Below are 19526 nucleotides of genomic sequence, written 5' to 3' on the forward strand. Positions count from 1 at the left end.
TACATCCACTTTCAGGTTTCGGCGGTAAAACCTGCATGTAGTGGCAATCCGTGCTACATCCATTTTCAGGCGGTTTATATCCGTGCTATGGTTTATAACCATAATAGCATACTTGACAAGCACGGTCTCGCACATCGTTATGTGTTTATAACATGAATTAACATGTTAACATGTGCAAAAAAAAAAGAATTGACATTGTGTATGATTAAAATCATGAAGATCATACGAAGTGTCCGGTAATTAGCTGCCAACCCGAAGTGTGAGGATAGATTGGGTTGAGGTAAACATAAAAGTCTCATACCGTTTTGCGAGATTCGCAATAATTATCGAGTTATTAATGACAGAAATCTGAGGAGTAGGAGCGCGCCGATATAAATGATTGGAGAAGCGTTGCAGCTGCTTAGGGCAGCGATTATGAATTTTTTCCCTAACGTGAACTAGCAAAAAGTGAAAGGCTTCTGTGAATTAATGAAAAATGAAAAATTTTATATGAATTTGTGAAAATCGAAACATTTCACACGACAATTGAGTCGTTCAACATGGCAGTTGCGTTCTGGATAATTCTTAATGAATATCAAAGAAATCAAAATGATCAAAATAATAATGTCTGTTACGTGACACGCAAAATCCGTTTGATATAATATCCAAAGAAAATGTTTCAAAATATATATATGTACGTATCTGAAGATATTAAAGACTATTAATACAGAAAACAGGCCGAATGTATGGTGTGTGTGTGTGTGTGTGTATGTCTCTTAGGATAGTGAGATGTGAGAAAATTTAGAATAATTTTTATTTTATAAATATTATAAATACACACGTTGGCATTCCTTAAGTTAATAATTCAAAGTTGAAATAATACTAAAATTGCAATCAGAAGCATATGTACAGAGTGTTTCACAAATTCCTCGCTCCTAGGAATTCACGAAGCATAGAACGGATTAAGATATAAATATAAAATTCTCATACCATTTTGCGATGTACGCAACAACTGAGCTATTAATTACAGAAATGTAATGAATGAGCACGCGCCGAGATGGTATCGAAAAAGCAACGAAGCTGCTCGAGCCAAGAGCGGCCCACATGATCTAACGACAGTTGCCAGCGTGCAAGAAGAAGAAGAAGAAGAAGAAGAAGAAGGAAGAAGGACAAGCCGCAGGCGAAGTAAAATACAAGTAAGCTGGTGAGGCACCCGGGCGAAAGAGACGGGGCTAGGCGACAAAACAACAGCTGTGGAGAAATATAATTTAATCGGAAATTTCAACTCGCGTTCTTGGTTGGTAAGCTGCGGTAGAGAAAGAATTTTTGGTCGGGATGAGTGGAGAATATTCGCTACGGTTTTTTTTCTTCATTGACATTGAAAGTCTAGATAGGACTTGGAGCTCTTGAAAGAGCTGATGAAAAAAAAATGACAACAAGAAGCGGAGACAACAGTTGTGTGCTTTCGAAAATACTCTTTTATGAATGGACATTTAAATTTAGATCCCGTAACGGGAGTAAACAGATTTGAAAGAAGCGCTGACTGAAAACAAAAAAGAAGCGGTATGACGTTAAATATTCTATACAAGACCGGTATACTCACACAGTTGGGAATTATTCAGAATGTTTGATTGAGAACATGATGAATTAGAGATCCGCGTTCATGAACCGTTATCCGTCTCTGTCTGGATCAATATCTCTTGTATACAACAACGCAATAAATAGAAAGTAGATGTAGCATCGTAGTTCCCCTCTCAAAATGAATGCAGATGGCGTCCTTTCCCAGTGCAGAAAGTCGGTATCGCAGAAAATGCCGCGTTGGCCGCTTTCAGGTTTCTCTCTGGTTTGAAGCATATTGAAGTGTATGTAGACTGATGTTTTCAATTCAGGAAGTGCGTGCAGTAGTACGACACAACGACAAATTAGATTATCTGTATACTTTCCGATAACACGACTCAACGTTGTGTCAAACGCATTTTTATTTCATGTCAAACGTTGAATAACTCTGCGATAGGAAAATTAGATTGTAATTTGCGTAATGTACAAATTAAATTTGCGCTTTCAAGTGATGCAGGTGTTATTCACGTGTAACTTCTCGTTTACGCGATGGCAAGTCGCAATTTGAGAATTTTAACACATTTAACGAATCTGCATTTATATCATTCATACGACGCAATGAGAATTAAATAAATTTTATATTCGAGGATACAATTGGAAAATAAAAAATGTAAAATGCTTTTTCGATCGTCTCATTGTTATTCTCACGGAGTTACAATGCGCCGGATGTTGTTCGCTTTTTGGGGTTAGGAGAAGTGAACCTTTAATTATACACGAAAGAGGCTTGAAATTTCTACGAACTGCTGACAGCATAAGAGACCTTCGATTTTATTGAAGTGGGGCGTTTATTCTCGAGCGTCATTGATACGGGTGGTGGGTGGTTGTATGTATGACTCGAGACTATACATATATTACGCCGTCTTTAAGCACACGATACAGTTGCGTTCATACTTTTGGAAGTAGTCCGTCGTCGCCTGCTATACGTAACGTTATTGATGTATATAAGTGACGTCGTCATTCTTTATGCTAATGCACAGTATACGCATTGTATTTCACGGAAAATTGATATTCCTTATCAGTTTCGATAATATGATAAGATGAAGTATTGTAAAGCAGGCAGCTTGTTATCAAATCGATTGAATGTGTCATCGGGAATCGTTTTTCGTGAGGAGACAATTTCCGTGAGTAAAATGTATAATTATTATTTTAATTATCATATTAGCAATCGCAGTTTTCTATACACTTCTATACACATCTTTATCTCTAGTTTGAATATCGTATCTGGTAGCAAGAGTAAATAGTCTTATCTATTTCAACATAATTACAGAATGAGTTTTTGTAGTTTGACAGTGTATAACATTTGCATTGTGAGATAGTTAACAGATTACATATTATTTTGCATATATCTAGATATTTCTATTGTATCTGAATATAGAGTGAAACCCTGATATATATTTAAATATTATAAATATGTTAAATATTATAAATATGTTGCTGAGGGGTGTAGACTTCAAATGTCATTGTCAAATTGTTGTTGTCCTAAACACATCATAATTATCTGCTTCTTGGATAATTCAGTTTCTTATCCTACTAAAGATATTTCCATAAATATTTTAATTATCCAGTTCCTTTTTCTTTCTTTGAGTGATATATTAAATTTGTTAAAGCTGTTAAAGAAACAATTTTTATGAGCATTTGAACATTGATAGATATTTAGCTTTATTACTGTGTAATGTAATGAATCATGTTTGTTTAGGTAAAATTTACTATGACAACAGTGATATTCCACATCTAACAAAGAGGATATATAAATGGGATCTTCTCTTATACAATATAGTAAAAGCCATTGAGTTAAATTGAAAATTTTCACATTTTAATTGTCCATGAGGTCACATATAATTCATTTATAAAATATACTTGAAGTTACAACCAACATATATATCACTTCTAATAATTTATTCAGAGACATTCGTGTACTCTCAATGGCAAGCAGCTATATACAGCATTTATAGATTGGAACACTGTGTTCATTGTTAAAAAGCTTTGCGAAAGCCACCGTCAATATGGCTTCTGGACTAAAAGTTATGGCCTTATTGCTATATAAGGATTTAATAGTACGCAAGAGACACTGGCGTATGATTTTTTTCTTACAAACATTAGTACCTATTGCACTATTCTCACTATTACAAGCTGTGAGAGATTTTAGCGTTCAATCGCCAGTTAGAGTAACAGAAAACACATACTATCCTGTACAAACAAAAGATGATTTGTTAATGAATATTGATAATGCTTTGACCAAACTATATTATCTGCCACAAAATGATTATACAGACAGAGTTATGGAGTCTGCAAGACATTGCCTTAAACTTCTGCCTGAAAGTAAGTTTAAAATACTCTTACATATATATATATATATATTTAGAACATAATTATAGATGTCTTTTTTAATTTTAGCCTTCTTGAAATATACCTCGACATAACTATCATATTTTTCCTTCCACATAGATATGCAAGGTTTCTCAAATGAGACTGAAATGGAAGATATTTATACATTATCTCAAGCTCAAGATCCATTAATATCTGTTTTGGCAGTTGTTTTCGAGCAATACAAGGAGAATACCATAAAATATAAAATTAGACATTCTTGGAAAATTCCATATACTTTATATCGAACTGTAGCAAGTGAAAATATAGCCACAACACCTACTATATATTTCTCTATGATGCCATTTGTACAGGTTCAAATGTGTGTAGATGAAACGCTCATAAACCAAATCGTACCAGATTCTATGTTTAATGTAAAGGTATATATAGTGCAAGTATATTTAGAAGAAATATATAAAATATATGTATGAATAATTTACTACTAAGAAATATCAGCAAATATCAATCTACATAAAAAAAATTAAAACACCTTGAAATTCATACCCTTTTAGCTGTCAATACAAAGGATGCCTTATCCACCACATGTTAACATAGATGATAGTGATGTTATATTACGCCAGATGATAGCTGTATTTGCAGTTATGATTTTTATAATCCCACTTTGTATTGAAGCCAACTATGCATCTCAGGAGAAGTTTAATGGTATAATTGTTAGTATCATTTATAATTTCTGCTTGTGTTTAATATATTTCTTTTCTAATAAATATCAACAAATCTAGATATTATTAATTTGTTTCACTGTTCACAGGTCTTAATGGCAATGAATGGAGTTAAACAATTCTACAACTTATTAAGCTGGTTACTTACAGGAATGTTAGTTAGCAATTTATATATAATACCAACAATCATATTGTTTAAAAATACTTTTAATAAAGCGGATGTCTTAGCCTACTTGCACTATGGAAACGCCTTTATATTTTGGCTTCTATTTATTGCAAATATTGCTCATCTTATATCTTTTGGCATGCACATTGCAGCATATTTTTCGAAACGTAAGTGTAATCACTTATAAAATAAGCGATATATTGTTGCTATTAATATGATATAACACTAAAAACTTGTAATAATGAAACGAATAATATTTTTGATACTTTATCAAAAATTATATATATTTTCTTAATATATATAATTCTCTTTGTAGCACGTTTCGTAACCGTTGCCCTATCGATTGTCTATATAGCGGCATATGCACTTCATGAGAACCTATGGAAAGCAGAAGCTTTCGGAATTATACCATATTTTGGTATAATATTCCCAAATATTCTGCTTTATAGATTGTTTGAAGAATCAAACATGTACGAAAGTAAATGTATGTAATAATTCCAGTCTTTTATTAATTTTAGTTTATTAGATAGATTTTAATAAACTGTAACTTTATAAAGTGTTTTTGCCTCTTTAGTGACTGGCATTCAATGGGAGAACTTTTTCGTCCCTGGGAATGTAGAATATGGTTTGGTAGGAAGTTCGGGTTTTATATTTCTCTTTACACTGTTAGGTATTTTGATACATTTTACTCTCGCAGTATATATAAGCGCTGTGATGCCGGGTCAATATGGAGTCCGGAAGGAGCCGTTTTATTTTTTAAAGGTAAGTAAGTAAGTTTACGTAGGAAAATATTCTGAATAAAATGAACGTAACGCCATGTGCATGTATATTTATTTGTACAATCTTATATTTTGCAGTGTATGAAAAAGAATAAAATATCTCTCGATGAGGAAGTTGGCGAATTGGATTACAACAAAATATCTACCGAAGATTTTGAACCAATATTGGGCAGTGCACTTACACCTGGAATACAAATTCGTGATCTTAAAAAGACTTATACGACATGTTGGCTACGAAAATCTGTAAGTTCATATATTGTAGATAAACGTTACATTTTCTTAAAACTTTTGTTTAAATTATTTTACTTTAGCAAGTTCAAGCGTTGAGAGGGATTTCCGTAGATTTTTACAAAGGAGAAATTACTGCCCTACTAGGACACAACGGGGCAGGCAAAACTACACTAATGTCTATATTAACAGGTACCGTGTTACAAAATAACTTTTACACATCAAATTGAAAGATTTTATTACTTTTGGCGGGGCTATACATTAGATTTATATTCGGCAGGTGTGACCAGTCAAACAGAAGGAAAAGTATTTATAAACGGTAAAAACATAGTAGAACATTTGAAAATTATTAGAGATGATCTGGGTTTGTGCCCTCAAGAAAATATGGTTTTCCCAGATTTGAACGTATTTGAACAGATAGAATTCATCGGCTTGGTAGGAATAATAAAATTAATACCCACGGAATAAAAGCAATTATATAAGACATATTCGTTAAACACATATATGATTTCAATGTTATTGTAGCTGAAAGCTGGGAGAAAGACCAGGTATCAAGTCAGGCAGGATGTCGATGTTTTGCTTTCTAAACTGAACCTTTCTGAGAAGAGAGATTTTCTCCCTAGCAAACTTTCCGGTGGTCAACAGAGAAGATTATGCCTTGGAATGGCACTCATTGGCGACGCTAATGTAAGTTCTGATGTCGATATATATGTGAATACATAACATGTGTGTTGTTATTACATTGCCGCTATAAAAAGATCCTATAAAATACGTTATCTAGATTTTAATCTTGGATGAACCGACATCGGGGATGGATCCTGAAACTAGAAGAGATACATGGGACATGTTATTGGTGAGTAACTTTGAGTTATGTCAATAATAGTCAACTTGCTACGACATCTTATATATGTTTAATTTTCATTCATTAGAAACTTAGGGGAGAAAAAACGATATTGATTAGCACACACAATATGGAAGAGGCTGATGTCCTTGGCGACAGAATCGCGATAATACATTCGGGTCGCCTTAAGAGTTTTGGCACAACAATGTTTTTGAAGAAACAATATGGTAAGACATCGTAGTCGACATTTTGCACTTATTAATATTTGAACGCGTTCTGTAATTCGGACTGTTGTTCTTTGAATTATAACTCCATCTTGCATGTTAGGTCACGGGCATGTAGAAATTACGTTATCCATCAAGTCTTGGTGTGACCCAGGAAACATCATCAGTAGGTTTGACTCGAGAACGGAACAACTTAGTGTCGACAGCGAAAAGATCGTTTTAAATGTACCGTATACTGATTCTTTACCACTATCGCTGGATGATATAGAAAGTCAAAGGAAGAAACTAGGAGTCACTGGAATAAGCGTGTCATTAATTACACTGGAACAAGTGTTTTTAAAGTATGCTTTTATGATAAGATATGCTATAAGAATAGCTATTTATCTCTTATTCATCTGTCACGCTATTCATTGTAGGATCGCGAAGGAAGATAATGGAAAACATCTCAACGAGTTGTTTACAGCGCCGTTAAATAAAATTACAGACAATGAATTATACTTGCAATCAATAATGGCCTTATTTTCTAAGAAGTTTACATACACCAGAAAAAATTTAGCCAACTTATTAATGACGGTATGCATTTCTTTCTTAATAATTATTGTGCGATTATGTTACCCAGATAGCATCCTAATATTATGCATTATTGATATTGTGTGACACTCTGAGATTAAAACTTGTTTGTTGTTGCCATCATTGTCTACTAATATTCCGTCGTTGATATTTTCCAGTTGACTCTTCCTATCTTATTGGTATTTTTAATGGCCTTAAGTTTCAATTTACCGGGCGACCCCACCAATATTGTTCCGTTAGAACTTGACATGTATAGATATCCCAAAGCTATATATTCTTCTAACAACGATACAATTGGCCGGATATACGGAGACATTGTCACGCACTTCGGCGGATCTGCAGCCGCTGTTTCAGATATGAGTGTTACGAATGGTAAATATAATAACACATAGTATCGTACTAATAATCGTACTAAGTATACTTGTCGTTGAGTATATTTAAACGTTATCTCGTTCTTTTCTTTTCTTTCAGCACTCCTCAATCTTTCCTTGGATAACATTGCGGAGTATCGTAACAATTTTATCGTATCTGCCAAATTTAATATCACTGAGAATTACACGTTGGTGAATGGCTTTTATTCTGGCACAGCAGTCCACAGTGTGCCGTTGACAGTAAATCTCTTGAGTAATTCTTTAATCAAGACCTTCGCTGATGATAAATACTCGATCCATGTGTCCAGGCAACAATTGCCAAACACACTGTCCTCGACTAGAATACAAATATCAGAAGCGGAATCGCTTCCACGTACTTTGATATTCTGTACTTTCTTCTTCCCCACCGTGGCGCTCTTTATAGCGCAACCTTTGCAAGAGAGTGCAACAAAAGTTAAACAACTTCAACGTATGACGGGCGTTACATCTATATCATACTGGGGGACAATGTTTATTTTCGATTTTCTCATATACACGGTGTGCGTGCTGCAAATTGCTTTGTCATTTTACATTATGGATGTTATTCTCGATATCCGCTTATACTACAGAATAGAGATAAGTAAGTCTCTCTATATCATAAATTTCGTTTTAGACTAGTATTATATTTCACATTTTTATTCACATGTTTCATTCTTACACAATGCTCACTTTCTCTTTCAGTGTCTACAATATTGCTTCTGGAATTGTTCGGTATTAATGCCTTGCTTATAGTATATATGTTTAGTTTTCTAAAGAAGTCAAGGAGCACGATAATAACTATCTTGGCTCTAGCACCTCTTGGTATTGGTAAGCTTACGATGTGATATAAAATATTATCAGATATATGTCATAAGAGGAAAGAAAACCTTGGAATTCCTATTTCAGTTATAATACAGTATCTACTACACATACTAGTGTACAGCTTCGACAGTCTTAAAGTATTACATATTATACAGAAACGAATCTTACGACTAATTCCTTACGTAAGTTTATACCACGGACAAATAGCCTTTTTCAATACAGCCATGCAAAACGCGAGATGTCGTCGTCTGCCAAATAAACTTCATGATATAACTTGTTTCGTCCGCGATCCCTGCTGTGGTAAGATTGTGCGATATCTATATGTAAAATAAATTTTCATGCTACATTCAACATGCTACATTAACGAGATATATCTCGTTTATTATAATAACCAATTTCCTCATCGTTCTTTCTACAGGCTTGGATTGTGCAGATGGAGTTTGCAGAAATCAAATACCTTACTTTAAGAAGTTTGAAGACGACATCAGTTTCGAAGAGTGCATATTGTATCTGGGTCTAACACCTATTTTGTACTTTACTATATTGCTATTTCTAGAGGAGAAACTGTTCCCGTTGCTATTCGCGAAGGTTGTCAAGCCGCAATTGAGGGACAAATGCGACACGATGGACGATCAAGTGAAGAAAGAGAAACATGCGGTAGCGGTAGAAATTAATAAAATTAATAAAAGTAATATCATTTTGAATATTTTTTAGATAATAATGTCGCGTACAAAAAGGACTTAGATATGCTTTTATGTACAGACGCAAACATTGAACTACAAGAACCTAAAACTAGTACTGCCACTAGTAGAAATGGCGAAGTCTTACAAAGCCCAATCAGCGAGGGTGATAGCCTCTTTTTAGTATATGAATTAAGTAAATACTATGGGAAGTTGATAGCCGTGAAGGAGATCAGTTTTCGAGTGAAGCCACAAGAATGCTTCGGATTGCTCGGCGTAAACGGTGCTGGGAAAAGTACAACTTTTAGAATGCTGACTGGGGAAGAGATGCCTAACAGCGGCATGATGTATTTGAGAAGAGCGAACATCCAAATGAATAGGAAACAGGTAACGATGAGATCTTTCGCGTTCAAACATTGTTTCCGGTACTAAAGGTATTTTTATTCGCAGTATCTGTCTGAGATGGGTTACTGTCCTCAAACCGACGCTCTGATTCCTTCCTTGAACGCTTTCGATCATCTACGACTGTTTGCTCGGCTGCGCGGTATACCAAAGTTAAACGTTGAGTTAGAAGTCAACAAGTGGATCAACAGGCTGAGTGAGTGAGCATTATGATGTTAGAAAAAAAAATAGACAACAGATAAAACAAATGATGTATAGAAAGTTTAAGTTTTCAAAGAGAGTGGGACCTGCGTGAAACAGAACAATGCATACGGTACAACGACACACTTCTACGTATTTCTCTTTCAGATTTGACTGCTTGCATGTCACAACCAAGTAGTACTTACAGCGGCGGTAATAAGAGACGCTTAAATATCGCGATGGCTCTTATCGGTAATCCTACTCTCGTGCTTCTGGACGAGCCAACAACCGGCGTCGATCCTGCAGCCAGAAGATCGCTGTGGAACACTTTGCAGTCTTGTCAGGCGGCCGGGCAAGCTATTATACTTACGTCTCACAGGTGAATCTGATGGAATTGTCCTAGTATTTTTCGATACACTTCAGTTTCGCGTTAGAAATCTGATGAGGTTCGCCAGAGTATTAAATATTAATATTGCACATTGTTCGACAGCATGGAGGAATGCGAAGCGCTTTGTAATCGACTAGTCATCATGGTGAAGGGTCAGTTGGTTTGCATCGGCGCGAGCCAAGAGCTGAAACAACGATTTGGAGCTGGTTACAATATCCACATCAAACTGAGGCCGGACCGTTCGGACGAGGAAGCCGAGAGTATTAAAAACGTCATCGAATCTACTTTAACGTGTGATATCGTCGACGAAAATTTGGTAATAACACATATATATATATATATTCTTTGTATATATATTTTAGTTTTATTTCTCTCCATTTGCATTGATTTTTACTTGTATTTTGGCAGAGTTTACTCGCTTATCACGTAACCGATTGCGACACAACGTGGGAAAAAATGTACAGTACAATGAATGACATGAAGCAAAGATACAATTGCATCGAAGATTACGCCGTTTTATCCGCGACTTTAGAACAGCTATTTATACAGTTCGCTAGAGGAGTTGAAACAACGCAACCTAAAGAATCTACAAATTGCATTCTCAATCGTGAAGAAACAGTATAAGTTGATGTGTCTTATATACAAAGTATGCTGGGATGTATTGAACAAGGAATGATACGAATTAATATATAAAAAAATACATCTAACCAGAAACGCTGCAGCCTGAAGAATCTTCAGATCGTATTGCTAGTCAGAAAGAAGCTGTCAGGTATAAGCTGAGTAAAGTTTTAAGTATTAAGTATTCTGAGATATATTAAATAACATAGTTAATGTACCATGAAATGCATGGAGCTAGCTAATTGTTCATATTGATGTTAGTAATTAATCATTATAATATTACGTTCAATTTAACAATTTTTAAATATAAGTTTTAAATTAATTTCATATAATATTATGTAAATAAAATATTTTTGTGTTCTCTCTATATGAAGTGAAAGTGTAATTTAAATGATATGAAGTATTGTACATTTCTCAGTGTTAATACACTTTTTATTCCAAAAATATATGTATATATAAAAAAATATCGTAGTTGATACATGTATAATCAATGTCTATGCAAAGTGTGCGCGTGTGTTCTAGATTGTCACAGATCATGTCGCGTACACTTGACAAATATATGTCTTCGTAATTATCCTAGAGTCGAAGTTACAGCATTTCTAAAAAGTCGAGCAGCATTACACCGGTATACAAAATTTACTCCGCGAAGGAAAGAAAAAGAAGATTAGAGAGAGAGAGAGAGAGAGAGAGAGAGAGAGAGAGAGAGAGAGAGAGAGAGAGAGAGAGAGAGAGAGAGAGAGAGAGAGAGACAGAGGGAATAGGCATTCTATAAATAAAAAATACACTCGTATTTTCTATAAATTAAGAGACTTGCACTTGAATGACGTATTGTTATGTACATAAGCTCGTCCGCGAAAATGGGATTATCGTAATAAAACGTCTGTGTGTGGTATGTGTTCAATACGACTTTCGACGACTTTCGCGAATTCGCAGTCTAGTATCGATATCCTCCGCCGGCCGAACTTGCTTGATACGAGCTCGGTCCCTGATAAACACCACCACCTCCGTGACCACCGCGACCGCCTCCTGTAACGAAAAAAACGAAATCAATAGTAGGCGATGTAAAAAATCAATAAAAGTACGCTTCGGTCTTAATCGTGACGATAAGAACAATGATTTATATTCGATTACGTCCAGGGTCTATAGATTACCTCCGCTAGGATAGCCACCTCCTTCATGCGTGTAACCTCCGTCTTGATTCTCGCCTCTGGCTTCGGCAGCGAGCGCCAGCTCAACGCCTCGTTGGATTTCCGGTGGAATCGGGGGCGGTGTCGGCAAGTGGGCGCCTTGAGGATGGAAGCCCTGCTCGTCCGCCGTGTACGTGATCGAGTATTGCATACCGTCGGGCCCCGTGTAAGAGAAGGATCCGCTCACCGACTCGGACTCGCCTGCAATCGACACGCACCATTTTATTTGGATGCAACGTATTGTCGAGTCGAGGCGTTACGACATGACACTCGAATGCTTCTTCTGCTTAGCAGTTGTTTGCTTTTTTAACACTCATAGTTTACGAAAGCGCACAAGCCAATGCATTGATGAGCAGTGACTCAATTGAAAACTGAAAATTGCAGTCTCTCACCTTGCTGGTGGCCCGTTTCTTGAACAGAAATGCCATTTCCGGTTTCGTAGCTGAACTGGTAGTTTCCGTCGCCGGCGTTCTCGTTGCTATAAGAGATGATAGGTATCTCCTGACCGGGCCCTCCTCCTCGTGCTCCACCTGCTCCACCACCTGAAATGAAAAATGAAATGATAAGAGCGATATAAACGTAAAATTTGGGAGAAAACTGTCTCATTTCAATCTCAAATAATAATAGAGTATGCGTGTGAAGGAAGATTTCATTCAGATATCAGAATCAGATTTAGACATAATATAGAAATAAAATGAAAATATAATTGTGTAATAATAAATATTATATAAAACGTAGAATGCGTTAATAGAACTTTTATATTAAAAAAAAATATATATATATATATGTAGGAAGCTTTGCTCTTTTCGTCATTTCCGTTCCCATTTGCCACCTGGATAACTGCCGCCGCCGCCGCCACCCCCAGGGCCGAATCCACCATGGCCACCGGGCCCACTAGGAGGAACACCATAGGTACCACCAGGCGCACTAGGTCCACCATGATGGCCACCCGGACCACCATGTCTACCAGGACCACCAGGAGGTCCACGTCCTGCAGGAGGAATCAATCCTGTTCCGCCTGCACTCCCGGCGCTACCGGGCGGAAGGTAGGTGCTGTCCAGCCGTGCAGCATAGCACGTGCCGACGATGGTCAGTAACGCGATTACGAGCTGCTGAAATAATTCCAAAATATATCAAATCCCGAAGCGAAAGGAGAAAACGCACCAGAGTACCGACGAAACAAAGTTGTCCAACAGACGCTCGCTCTGCATCCATTTTCCCGACACGAGAATGAAAAAGACGCGAAATGAGATAATTGCTGGCGAACGTCTGTTAAACATCTTCCGATTGGGCAATCAAGCGGCGTAAACATAACAAAGTTTCATTTTTCTCAGGCCCCGTTTCACCACGAGTTTCCACACGAGACGGAAGTCCCACGGTACCCGGCGAAAAATTGTCCGCGCGACACAACCCCGGGGGCACCCCCCTCCGACTGTCGCTGATTCGGGTAGTTTGGGACGGAAAATCCGGAAGTACGGTTAGAAAACCCGCGGGTTGCGCGCGACTCGTACCGGTCTCATCTCGCTAGCTCTGCCCGTACGCTCGTCGATCGACGGTCGCGAATCCCAGCGGTGTTGCTCGTCGCACTGCGGTGGGACCCGAGTATGTATCGCCAAACCGACGATGATAATTGGTCTGTGAGGATCCAGGTCGTATCCAGCATGCTTATATACCGATCCCGCGGAGGATCGTCTTCCTCCCACCCGCCAATGTGAAACCGCGCGCGCGGATGGCATCGCGGCTAGAGATCACCCGGTGCGTTCCTCGAAGATTCGCCATCTCTTCGCTGCGAAAGGAGCCGCGGTGAGAGACAGAGAGTAAGATAGAGGGAGAGACAAATAAAGATAGATAGATAGATAGGAGAAAAATAGAAAGAGAAAAAGAGATACCGATGTCGGATGAAGAAGCGTACCGCGACGAGGGGCTGGAGGTGGCGAAGGAGGTCCCTCCGTTAAGACGAACCTCATCGAGCAACATAGGATGAAGGGTGTTTGCGCAACTCTAGATGATACAGATCGGTGAGCATCTCCGAACGGACCTGAAGGTCGGCCAATGGGGTCAGTCTGAAAGTGAAGCGATAGGGTCGAAATAAGTGTAAAAGTGAGGTAAGGTAAACGGTTATTGTATCGGTTATTGTATCGGTTATTGCATGCAATATTTTATATTCTCGGCCGTTTCATACAGCGACTCTCGCTGTGATATTCAATGATCCAAAATAATTTATCACTTTGCAAACTGAGATACGCAAAAGCAGGTTCTCACACACACACACACACACACACACACACACACACACACAGATGGTTTGACTATTGAGATTTGCACGTTCTCGAAATCGCTACAAAGATCCATTCGATCCGTTCCCGATGCGTCTCAATAAACAGAGATAGGGAAGCAGTGAGAAAGCACAGAAAAGCAGTCGAGCCGATGACGCGCCGATGGCATGCATCTCGACGCGCGTTCTCCCTTGTAATTATACCGGCTCTTTTGACGGGAATTATAGCCGTTCGCTGCGGGGACGCCGCAGCATCATCATCACCATCGCCGTCGTCGTCGTTGTCGCCCGCGACGGCGGCGGCGGCGGCGGCGGCGGCGGCGGCGGCGGCGACGGCTTATGGAGAGCAACGCGCGCTCCGCAATCGAGCGGGCTCGTTGTGCAATCGTTGTGCGTTGAGCATCTCCGGAGCGCGTCGGAGCTGCTTGAAGCGCGTGCATGCCGATGATCGTGTGCGTGCGCTAGGTCGGAGAGCGCGGGTGCACCTGGGATAATTTCTCGCACGTAACGCGGCCCTAAACCCGCCGCCGTTGACCACGTGTTCCACAGCCTGTAAAGACCAACAAGCTTTATCATCTTCGCTCGATTACGACGAGAGTTATTAACTGCGAGAGCTATTACCTTGTCAAGAGCTCATGCGGATTTTTACTCGCTAGCCGTCTGAATAATATTCGGATAATTATACGATCGGAGTTCGGGAATGGCGCCAGGCTAAGAATTGGATCCGGTTACTCGCGGATCCGACGGTTACATAAGACTGTAAGTTGTGAGAGAGTAATCAGAGGAATCATAGGTTGGCGCTCATCGTAAGGACGAGTACAAGACTCGCGTTTACGATCCCCGACGAAAGAGCGTTACACATTTACAAAGCGCTTGCGATTTGTGCGTATAATTTAGCGTCATAAGCAGTTCCATGAAGAGTGCACGGCCACCGAGGCGCACTTGAGGTATCGTCAGGTATTGCCGATCGGCACGTAACTCGCCTCGGTTAACGATCCACCTTTGGGTCACCGTACTCGCGCTTCAGCACGTAAACGCCTCGTCGAGATGATCGCGCATCCCAATAGGCAACGCGTTCACTTGGACGGAGAGAAAGACCTGGTGGCGACGTACACGCGCCTCGATTCTCGATCAGAGCGGTCGAATCTTCGGGTCCATATTTAGAGATCTAAGATCTATGATGTTCTGCTGTTACATCGGTGCGACTTTCGGTGCGGCGAATTCGGTGCGCCGTATGTATGTGGAGGGAAGCGCGATGAGCCTGAAACACTTGGCATAATTAGCGATTGGCTCAAGACGCAAAAGGGAGTCTCGAGTGTTTTCGAAGCGATTCGGATCTTCACGGATTCGGATTGAATCACTTGGAAATCCTTGAGAAAGAGCGAGAGGGAGGGAGGGGGGAGAGGGAGAGGGAGAGAGAGAGAGAGAGAGAGAGAGAGAGAGAGAGAGAGAGAGAGAGAGAGAGAGAGAGAGAAATTCCAACGTAACGTTCGTCAGCACATACAGTGGCCCGATTCCCGAGGTTGAACGGCTATATTCCGCACAAGTGTCAGATTGGATGCAGGGGTGCGGCTGCGGAAAAATCATGCCGATCGTGAGCTACGAGTTCGATAATAGGATACGGCAACCGTATCGGGACATCGCAAGCCCCACTCCGTCGGCGCTTTCTAAGAGAATCGAGTCACCGATATTCCTCGGGCAGACCCAGCCCTTTCAGCACGCTATCCGCGCGCTCATCTACCTCGGCTGCTCGTGTTATGCCAGAGGTGAGGTTCACCAGCGCGAGAACTCCTCGAACTAGTTTGGGCTTGAGGACCCGAGGTGTATCGAATTCCATGAGCGTCCCGCAATAATTGGAAGGCAGGCGGCGAGCGACTAGCCCCGGCGTCCTTCGCGATTAATCGCCGGTCGCTTACAGTCGGACGATTTCAGAGTCAGATCTTATCGGTGGCGCCGTCCTTTGAAGGTGAGCAGATTCCCAGATTCGGCAGACTATTATTATCTCATATCTCTGTTGCCGAAATCTGAAAGAGGAAAATATGTTTGCAGCCTCGATTCATTTTGCTAATAGCTTGCGCAAATTAGCCATGATCGCTGCTCCGTCCGACGGCGGCGCGCGAACTCGATCGCTCTTCGACAACGTATCGCGGAAGTGTGTCGAGGGTCGTTATTGAAGAGCGACATGTAATAAAGAGATTGTGCAGAACCAGAAGCGTGTGCCTCTCCCTCCGCTCTCCTTCTTACGACCTCGTGCACGCGATCGCACTATTTCGAAAGAATAGCCTGCGTCGGAGGTCGATGGCGGGAAAAAAAAGCTGCGGTCTCTCGGCAGCTCTTACGTGTCGCGGTCTTGACGCAACTCGGCGACGCAGCAAAAAATGGAAGAAAGGAAGAAGAGCGGATCGGAGATTTCTACGCCTCGCGCGGGGTTGAGAGGAGCAGGCGCTCTCGCGAGAGGCGATCGCGATCATTTTTGTCTTGTTGCGCTCCGTTTCGGCGGCGTAACGATACAATCGCCGCGCAGTCGATCGTGCCTCTTAATTGCGTTGTTAACTGAAGGATTCGGATTGAGTGCTTGTACCTCGTATCTGAAGGAACGAAAATGCTGCTGTCATCGTTCGATGAGTGATTCGCCTGTTAACATTATACCGATTAACATTACAGCTTATTTTCTAAGCAGAGAAATTCAGATTTAATCTAATTTTCTAACGCCATCGAGCAAGAGAGAGAGATAGAGATAGATAGAGACAGACAGAGAGAGAGAGAGAGAGAGAGAGAGAAATATACTCGCTAATAACTTAGGACACGTACGCGTCTGATTACCTGGTGAGAATCAATTTCTTCGCGTGCATGAGACGCTAAACTTAATTACTCGCCAATTTGTGCTCGCTTCGATCGCGTTGCGAATAAGCGGAAAATACACGAGACCACCGTGTTACATCATCGCGATTGAACGTCACGACGTGCTGTTTTCGCGGCACGCATAATTGGAATAGCTCGTCGATTTCCGTTACGACTTGCGCTAGAACCGCATTCCGCCGTCATTAATGGATATTGTCCATTCCGTGTCTGTTACTTCATTTTCATATCTCTCCTCGCTCGGACTGCTGCAAAATGGAACAGCATTATTTTATTGCCGGCGAGTGTATCTTCCCACGATCATCTCTGTCGATATGTACTTTCTATGGGTAACATGATGAATGTTTCTCGCGGGAATCAATGGTACAGGTTGTTTCAGACTCGTCAGATATCGCTTCAATTCTTCGTTTGACGTTGTATTCTACAACAGACGTAGAACTGGACATGTGCTATCCAGGCAAAACGGAAAATCATGATAACGTCGAAATGATGAGAAAATGATGAAAAGATTACGATCGAAAAGCGAATTTTGATGAATCTGCTCACATCTTTCCTTCGCCCTCGCATGATTTCCTATTTTGCCAGAGTATAAACTCTGAATATAGTAATATTATTTTGTTGTAGTTTCCTATCTGTGCCTCCTAAAACGAAGAGAAACATATTTTTAATATATGTATATCTTTTCTATTATACACATATTTATTCCGCATCGAAATTCGATGGTGCTTCTCGAAATTTCAGACCGCGGGATTCTGCGTTGCGCGATCGTTCCGTTGTTCCGTTGATTGGGGTGAAGACGGCTGGCTCACGGTCTATCAGCGATAGCCGTCGCGATGTTTTATCGCGATCTTCACGGTTACACCAACGATGCTCTCCCCGGCTGACAAGCCGAGAGTGAATGGGTGCTCCGGCTCGGTAGCTTGAGTCTTCCGAGAGGTGAGCTGAGCAAAAGAAAATATAGTTCAGGCTGCCAGCTGAGTTGCCGGTTGCATAATATAACGAAGGCGCGTCGCGACGTCGCAACGTGCTCTCGAAATCGCGCGTATCTCGGATTACTACTATATACGAGGTACGGTTCCTCTTCATCGTCATCGTCGTCGTCATCGTGTCGTCGTCGTCGATGATGACCTTTGGGAAGCGCATGTAAGTGCACTATGCGGTTCCTTCTCGGAAGGGTGCAGCCGCCATTATCGCCGCCGCTATAAACAGGAGCAGCTCGATCACGACGATCGCGCCCGCCTCGTCCCGAGGATGCCGACGTCGGTGAAGGACGATCCGATTCCAAGTCTTAGATTCGCACCCGGCTGACGGCTGACGGAGCTGACTTGCTTGCCTTGAGCATCGCGCAGGATATAAGAGGAAGCGCCTGGCGTGATCGGCGAGCAGAATCCGCCGATTAGCCGATCGAAATTCCGCGCGGAGGGTGAAACCTTTCGCTGACTTTCGGCGACGGCGACTAGCGGCGCTTCTAGTTTCTCCGTGGCGAGACACTCGTAAAAGTCGACATGAGGAACGATGCGGCGGCGGCGGCGGCGACGGCGACGGCGACGGCGGCGATGTTCGCGTTTACTCGATGTGACGCAATTCGCGTACATCAGAATCGATTGGAAGATCGTTACCTGCCGGATGCGATTTATCAATTGATGTGTACATATCAGTCATCGCGGTGTGCGGTGTAATCCGTTTGATTCTCACTTAGCATTGTCCGCCCGTTCGCGCGGCGTGACCTTGTGTCCATTAGTCGAGCAATTATCGCGATTGCGAAAGGTTCTTGATAAAAATGCGACGAAGTGAGAGACCCTTTTCCCTAGAAGGCAAAAGCGTCGATTAGAAATGGCGTTTCAAGTGCGACGCGTGTACGACAGCTACAAATTCCTCGGATAATACCGTAGAAAGAAGCAGTCACGCGATTAATCGCGCGCCTGTAGCGACACACAGCAATTATCATTGTACCGATGCCGTAACCACGGAGGCTAATTAACCATTCGACTCGATACCCCGCCATCAAGTAATGCTAAACTTTCGCCGTAATTATCGGCAAATAGTTCGTTACGGGGACCTCGTCGATCGATCAAACCGGTTACGATCGCCGATCGATCCGGAGAGCAAAAGTACAAAGGGCAAAGAAGATTCAACGACGCGAGCGAGTGTTAGCAATATTTTTTTCCGTTTCCGCATCTCCGACAAAATTACCGAGCAGCATCGCGGTATTCAAATATTCTATCTTATCGGAAATACAAATATTCTACTTATCAGTTTCACACACGCGAATAATCAT

At 40.8% G+C, this 19526-nt stretch overlaps 2 protein-coding genes and 1 long non-coding RNA gene across 3 annotated transcripts; 1 reads left to right on the top strand and 2 right to left on the bottom strand.

Moving 5' to 3' along the window:
* The first annotated feature begins 1883 nt into the window (after positions 1 to 1883).
* LOC105184325 (ATP-binding cassette sub-family A member 1) lies at positions 1884 to 11608 on the top strand. Its single transcript, XM_011143037.3, has 25 exons — positions 1884 to 2717; positions 3293 to 3915; positions 4042 to 4340; positions 4473 to 4631; positions 4730 to 4973; positions 5123 to 5290; positions 5381 to 5568; positions 5664 to 5828; positions 5897 to 6005; positions 6094 to 6248; positions 6339 to 6500; positions 6595 to 6666; positions 6743 to 6881; positions 6982 to 7219; positions 7295 to 7451; positions 7607 to 7820; positions 7920 to 8438; positions 8540 to 8665; positions 8744 to 8959; positions 9078 to 9347; positions 9422 to 9726; positions 9790 to 9937; positions 10090 to 10300; positions 10412 to 10625; positions 10718 to 11608. Exons 2-25 carry the CDS (start codon positions 3600 to 3602, stop codon positions 10931 to 10933), a joined length of 5010 nt encoding a protein of 1669 aa, XP_011141339.1. The 5' UTR covers positions 1884 to 2717; positions 3293 to 3599; the 3' UTR covers positions 10934 to 11608.
* A 56-nt stretch (positions 11609 to 11664) lies between these two features.
* LOC105184324 (pupal cuticle protein 20) lies at positions 11665 to 14686 on the bottom strand. The gene is made up of 7 exons (XM_019841962.2): positions 14594 to 14686; positions 14004 to 14177; positions 13626 to 13900; positions 12947 to 13226; positions 12507 to 12656; positions 12079 to 12315; positions 11665 to 11953 (listed from the first exon to the last, which is right to left on the bottom strand). Exons 3-7 carry the CDS (start codon positions 13848 to 13850, stop codon positions 11862 to 11864), a joined length of 984 nt encoding a protein of 327 aa, XP_019697521.1. The 5' UTR covers positions 13851 to 13900; positions 14004 to 14177; positions 14594 to 14686; the 3' UTR covers positions 11665 to 11861.
* Positions 14687 to 14689: 3 nt separating this feature from the next.
* Positions 14690 to 19495, bottom strand: LOC105184322 (uncharacterized). The gene is made up of 10 exons (XR_003113908.1): positions 19136 to 19495; positions 18944 to 19055; positions 18305 to 18867; positions 17992 to 18189; positions 17795 to 17889; positions 17569 to 17669; positions 17213 to 17496; positions 15894 to 17023; positions 15011 to 15650; positions 14690 to 14939 (listed from the first exon to the last, which is right to left on the bottom strand). It is a non-coding gene; the product is annotated as an uncharacterized LOC105184322 (long non-coding RNA).
* Between the last annotated feature and the right edge of the window lie 31 nt (positions 19496 to 19526).

Source organism: Harpegnathos saltator, unplaced genomic scaffold, assembly GCF_003227715.2.
Source record: "Harpegnathos saltator strain DR-91 unplaced genomic scaffold, Hsal_v8.6 scaffold12, whole genome shotgun sequence".
Lineage (NCBI taxonomy): Eukaryota > Metazoa > Arthropoda > Insecta > Hymenoptera > Formicidae > Harpegnathos > Harpegnathos saltator.

Coding starts and splice junctions, on each gene's coding strand:
- LOC105184325 (XM_011143037.3), top strand. CDS start 3,600: ATGGCTTCTGGACTAAAAGTTATGGCCTTATTGCTATATAAGGATTTA. Junction 8,960..9,077: donor CGTCCGCGATCCCTGCTGTG/GTAAGATTGTGC, acceptor TTCTTTCTACAG/GCTTGGATTGTGCAGATGGA. Junction 10,626..10,717: donor ATATCGTCGACGAAAATTTG/GTAATAACACAT, acceptor GTATTTTGGCAG/AGTTTACTCGCTTATCACGT.
- LOC105184324 (XM_019841962.2), bottom strand. CDS start 13,850: ATGCCATCCGCGCGCGCGGTTTCACATTGGCGGGTGGGAGGAAGACGA. Junction 12,657..12,946: donor CGGCGGCGGCAGTTATCCAG/GTGGCAAATGGG, acceptor TTTTCATTTCAG/GTGGTGGAGCAGGTGGAGCA. Junction 12,316..12,506: donor AGAAACGGGCCACCAGCAAG/GTGAGAGACTGC, acceptor TGTCGATTGCAG/GCGAGTCCGAGTCGGTGAGC.